The 6,316-nt window shown below is 34.0% G+C and overlaps 1 protein-coding gene across 3 annotated transcripts; it reads right to left on the bottom strand.

The window, feature by feature from the left end:
* Positions 1-1,345: 1,345 nt before the first annotated feature.
* On the bottom strand, positions 1,346-3,807 carry LOC109174565 (pentatricopeptide repeat-containing protein At4g38150-like). Of its 3 annotated transcripts, none has more exons than XM_019323783.1 (2): positions 2,802-3,807; positions 1,346-1,441 (listed from the first exon to the last, which is right to left on the bottom strand). In XM_019323783.1, exon 1 carries the CDS (start codon positions 3,753-3,755, stop codon positions 2,805-2,807), a length of 951 nt encoding a protein of 316 aa, XP_019179328.1. In that variant the 5' UTR covers positions 3,756-3,807; the 3' UTR covers positions 1,346-1,441; positions 2,802-2,804. The 3 variants fall into 3 exon arrangements, with proteins under 3 accessions (XP_019179328.1, XP_019179329.1, XP_019179330.1); XM_019323784.1 differs by having other exon boundaries at positions 1,365-1,382; XM_019323785.1 differs by lacking the exon at positions 1,346-1,441 and adding an exon at positions 2,220-2,236.
* Between the last annotated feature and the right edge of the window lie 2,509 nt (positions 3,808-6,316).

The raw sequence follows: 6,316 nt of genomic DNA on the forward strand, positions 1-6,316 counted from the left end.
TAAATTAAACCTGATGACAAGATGAGCAGTGAAACTAGGACGATTGACAGCACACCAAACCTAGCCATTTGCTTAGTTTCTTCTATCAAATTCAACTCTTCTTCAATTTTCTTTCACCTCGATTATATTGTTTTGTAATTGCTCGTCTGGTTTTTATAAGAGTGATAAATAACATATATTGGAAACAAATACAATTTTTAGGGAACTTTCTTTTATTTTATTTTAAAAACCAAATCTTTGGAAAGAGACTTTACAATTATAAACTAAGGGCGGGAGTTGTAGAAACTTTAACCATTTGGAAACAATATTTAATTAAATAAAAGTAGTTTGGATGTTACTAAACATATATTGTAAAGTTTCTAAAATAAAATTAATTTTCTTTAATACTGTTTCAAATATTTAATTAAATAATATAAAACAAAATAAATTATATGTTGGAATTCAAGCAGTTCATTTCAGTACTGCAGGTAAACCTTATATTGATTCAATTTGATAAAACAGAGTTCTTTGGCATTCCACATATGATGCATGTGCATTCAAAGCACCAATTGCTGAATATATAATGAAACTTCTATGAAATTGAAGTTTGAAATAACAAAATATATATATATATATATATATATATATATATATATATATATATATGTATGTATGTATTCTATTACACATTATTTACTCCGTAACGTTCATAGATATTTAATTAAAATATAATTTATAATTAAATTAATTGTTATATGATGATTTTAATAAAATGATATGGAGTAATTAAAGAATAGGAAAAGCATATGATATAGGTTGGTGTGTGGTAATATATATATATAGTGATGGAGTTATAATGGTGTAATGATAATTTTGTTAAAAAAAATACAGTAAGGATAATTTTATCAAATAAAATAAAATGTACAATACAACATTTAAAGTAAAATATATACATTTATTAACAGACGAAAAACATTTAAAAAAAAATTGAGGAGGGGGGTGGGGCATAACATGGATTATTGACATATATTATGTTTTTGGATTAGATTTAAGATTAAATAGAATTAATTTGATTAATTTTAACCAAACATTTTATTTTATTAGGAAAAGAAATGAAATGAAAATAAAATTCAGTCTCCTTAGAATTGAAGGATCAAACTATCGCTTGATGGAAGGGAAGCTAAGGTACCTGCAATATGGTCCACACAATGTTGTTTGGACCATAACAAAAAGTACATTTTTAATAGATTAAATCTACATTATTTTTGTACTAGATATATATTATTTGTGTACTGAATGTATATTATTTTACAGTATACCAAATATGATCCGCACAATAATGATTGCCGGTCCGATCCGGTCCCGTCGACATCAACTGTCTTGATCAGTTCTATAATCACCGGCTGGAATCCAACCTTAGCTTCTCAGTTTTCACAGGCTGAAAGTTCATGTTGATCCTATACTGACAATATGAGCTATATGAGGTTAGTTTAGTACTCAGTAATAGTAATAGGGAGTGCCATATTCTATTATGTGAAATTCTTTATTTGCTTTTGGACTTGAAATCAAAGCTTTAAATTTTTACCTTGCAGGCCACCCTATTACGGTTTTCTCACATTTGACAAAGTAAATGACTCAAATTTCATTCAATGTTGTTGTGTGAAAAATCAAAGATGGCATCTTCAAGGGTGGCTACTCTTACATTGTCATATTGAAATTGCCCATATTTTGTTTTAGTTTTAATAGAATGGCAGTGATGCTTTCTGTCGCAGTTGTATCATTTATCTTCAGTAATCATGACAACATTGAACATCAGATGATGCCAAATGCTTGAGATGTTTCATTTTGCTCATGAAAATACAAGTTTGTTTCACTGGAGAAAATTGCACTCCTCTTAAAATGGTGGTAGGGAACATTGCAGAATTTTAAAGGCCGTAAACGATGTAAGTTGAACTCTGAGGCAACCTGAATCTGACCTCCACTCGTTTGCATCCCTACTCTAAGTCACTATCCCATCAATTTCTAGAAGTGAAACTTTAGTCACACAGAAGTCTAAAAGTCCCAATGACTTTGTGGTCTAATGGCATCAAATTGTTTTTTTATGTGGGAGGTTGTGGGTTTGAACCTTAGTGGATGCAATATTGATTTTTTGTGCTTCAAACCAAGTAATTCCAATATATCGTCTCAACTTTTCCCATCCCACTCAGAGCTAGAAGTTGTTGGACTTATATAATCTCCCGAACTAGTCAACTGCATTCTGCATTTGTTAGATGGTTAGTTGAGTACAATTCCCATCCCACTCGTCAACTTTGTTAGATGGTTAGTTGAGTACAATTCCCATCGCACTCAGAGCTAGGAGTTGTTAGACTTATATGATCTCCCGAACTAGTCAACTGCATTTGTTAGATGGTTAGTTGAATACAAAGCTAGAGAAATATAGAAGAGGAGTAATTACTCGGCCGTGTTAGGCACTCAGTCCATTAAAAGCTGCCTAAGGCTAACTCGACTGAATCCACACCTAGTCGAAAGCTGCCTAAGGCCGAGTTAAGCACTCAGTCAATTAAAAGTTGCCTAGGGCTAACTCGCTGAATCCACACCTAGTTGAAAGCTGCCTAAGACTGAAATCGTCTCGACCTAAGGATGCCTAGCGCCTAGTTGGCAGGCGGCCATTTACAATATTGCTTACAATTTAACTAGAGATTAGTGTGTTCGACGGAATCCGGGGTACACCATACCCAAAAGTATAGACTCGATCAGTTTGTATAAAATGGGATGGATCATATAGAAATTACTCAAAACTAAAAAGGCTTAATTTAACTTACATATCATTTTCCATAGAGGATGCTCATCAATGTCCTATAAACAGGCCCTCTCTTGTTCTTCAACACCTCTTTCACTTTACCCTCTTCAGGCACAATCCCTTTCTTCTTCACCATCTCCACCAATTCTCTACCCTCCTCCTCCATTCCTACCTCCACCAATCCCTCGAAGCTCCGGACAAGCGTGGCGGCGTTCGGCTTCATTCCCCTCTTCTCCACCATCTCCGTCACATACTTCTTCGCCTCCTTTACCAGCTTCGGATCACCGCTGGTGGCCAGGGACTTGATCAGCACGCTGTAAGTGTACGCATTGGGCAGCACCCCGGACACCAGCATCCGCTGATACACTCTGTGAGCCTCCTTGGGCTGGCCGGCGTCGCAGTAGGCCTCAATCACCGCCGTGTGGGCCACCACGTCCGGCATCTCCGACTTGTCTTTGATCACCGAGAAGAGCTCCAGCGCCTCGTGAGTTAGCCCGTCCCTGGACAATCCGTCGAACATCTTGACGGCATTGTTGATCATCCCGTCCGCCCGCATCTTGTGGAACACATCTTGCAGGTTCTTCGGATCGTCCGGCTCCTCTATAACCGCCTTCTTGCTAAACGGATCGTACGGCGGAGGTAGTTTTGATTTACCCGCCGCCGCCGCCTTCGCCGGAGCTTTTTGATTTATCTCCTCCGACGAGTCTGAATCGTCTTCCGAGTCGGATAGCGAGAAATTCACCAAGGTGTTGCGTTTCGGCTCGGCGGCGTCGGTGCAAAACCTGCTTCCGTTCCTCGAAAAGCTTCGCTGCGGCAGCAATGGCGCAAAATACGGTGGTTTAGGAATTGCAGTGCGAAAATGGTGGAGAGAAGGAGAGATAGAGAAAGAAGCGGTGTTTCGGAAAACGAACTTCCGTGCAAGGGCTGCTGCTGAGGCCATAGCGGACGGGCGGGAAAAGATGAGCTCCATCACCATTGCATCCACTGTGTTGTTGCTTTGAAGCGAATGATCTAGAAACCTAACCGAAGATCAATTTTATTTACTCGTAACATTTAATTTAAGCTGCTGGGTAATGTTATTGGCAATTGTTATGCGATGGACCCAGGTCTCTCTTGCAAGGTCAAGGTGGATCCAGGTTCAAACCGACTTCGTCTTGTTTGTGCCCGTGAAAAATAATGATACCATCAATGACACCATTTCTTCAATCAATGATTTTTTAAAAAAACAACTCGGAGTGAATATTCAATTTTGTAATAGTGAATGTTCAGTTTTGTAATTGTGAATATAGAGTTATACAATTGTGATTGTGAATATAAAGTTGTGTAATTGTGAATATAGAATTAAAAAAGTTTGAATATACAATTTTGTAATTGTGAATATTGACTTCTGTATTTTATATATTGAGATCTAAAAATTGTGAATATAGAGTTCTAAAATTATGAATATAAAATTCTAAAATTCTGAATATAGAGGAACGATTCTGAAAATAAACGGCAAGTTAACAACACAAGGAAGGAAGTAACACAAGGAAGGAAGTAATTTTTTATTTTAATTTAAACAGCTTCGTTTTGAACCCGGGAAGGAAGTAATTTTTTATTTTAATTTAAACAGCTTCGTTTTGAACCCGGATCCACATCATAATTTGCCTGTTATTGGACTGTGTGCCTAGCCCAAATGGGTCACAGGGGAAAATTATTGTTTGAATGATGTCTTTTTTATATTAAAAAAATTTATTGTTCTGGCGTGTATTAGAATAATAAACATTTTAAGGTAAAAATGTAAGATAATATATTTTATGAGTAAGAATAATGTATTTTATATGTTAGAATAATATACTATATGTGCTAGAATAATGTATTTTATGTGTTAGAATAATAAAAATTTTAAGGTAAGATAATGTATTTTATGAGTAAGAATAATACACTTTATGTGTTAGAATAATATATTTTGAGTTAGAAAAATGTATAGTGTACTTTATGTATTAGAATAATAAAAAATTTTGAATATAATAATGTATTTTATTAGTTAAAATAATGTACTTTGTATTTTTGAATATTGGTCCACACAACTGTGGACCATGGTCTACGTAATAATGATTGGGTCAGAGGCTTCGTTTGCATTATAAAAATTAGAGTGGGGTTTATGACTGAAATGTGACAAAAATAGAGTGGATAAAAATAAGATCATTTTAAAACATAAATATTCTTAGAAAAATAAAATAAAATTCGTTTTAGACTTGAGTTTTCGATTTAAAAAAAAAATGCAAGTTTCAAACGAATATTAATATTAATAATAAATACAAAATTTGGGCATCTATTTTTGTCTATCACGCATAGAAAATACTAATATTAATAATAAATACAAATCTTATGTGCCTCTTCATATTGTGTGTGTGTGTGTGTGTGTGTGTGTATATATATATATATATATATATATATATATATATATATATATATTTATTTACAAAAAAAATATTTGTTTCTTCATGAAGATTTTATTTTTATATATAGATAGATAGATGCTTAGATATTATAATGTTTATGCACTAGGGCCGATTTTTAGATTTTTGTGGCCCTCTTCGGAGAAATAAATAAGGTCTTACCAAAATTAAAATCTTTAAAACTAATAACGTAATTTTATTATCTAAATATATAACAAAAAAAAAATATTTATCCGTGCATTGCACGCACACTGCACGGATAATTGGGCAATTATTTGCTCTAATTCAAGCAAGGATAGCATAACAAAACATAATCGATACAACTCATTTCATCAATTGCACTATATAATATTCGTTGTTATAATTTAAAGATTATAACAAATCTTTTCCGTGCAACGCACATGTAAAAATAGACATATTATGGAATAATAATAATAGTGTGCACAAATTTTGAACCTTAGGTGGATTGATAAACATGCCCGTGTATGTGTTTATCCTATCGAGGTCGGCATATATCAATTCCAACTTGGCAGCAACATCAAACTTTTGTACATATACGGACAGTTTGGTGTTTTTGATGTACGTATTTGTCTATTTTGGGACAATCACAGGATTAATTGTGGGCGAGTGGCTACGCGGGCACAATTTGATTATTGGGCCCGTATTAGTAGTCTCTATGTATTCATGTATTTCATGATTGGACTAGGTGTTGGAATTGTTCGGGAGTTAATTTTTTTTTTTTTAAATTTTTAATCTAATACTTATTGCTTTAGATCTACTAATTTTTTTCGCACCTTCTGTATTAGAGTTTTTTGGGGTATGGGTGGGTAATACCTTTATCCTAGTTTTAGTAGCCAGTATAATTGTCTTTTCTGTTAATTGTATTGCTTCCGCGACTTTAATTCCTCGTTTCGGGAGGCGGTGGGTGCTGTGTTTCTCATGCGCAGCCATAGTCTTGTGTCAGGTATTTAATTAATTTAGTTTTAAGTTATTTTTATTATTTATTAGATTAATTTTATTATTAATTTGTTATATCAATTTTTTCTTACATTGCAGTGTATCATGATTACCATTTCTCGGGTTGCAATGACAACTA

Source organism: Ipomoea nil, unplaced genomic scaffold (assembly GCF_001879475.1).
Source record: "Ipomoea nil cultivar Tokyo-kokei standard unplaced genomic scaffold, Asagao_1.1 scaffold0642, whole genome shotgun sequence".
In the NCBI taxonomy this organism is placed as follows: domain Eukaryota; kingdom Viridiplantae; phylum Streptophyta; class Magnoliopsida; order Solanales; family Convolvulaceae; genus Ipomoea; species Ipomoea nil.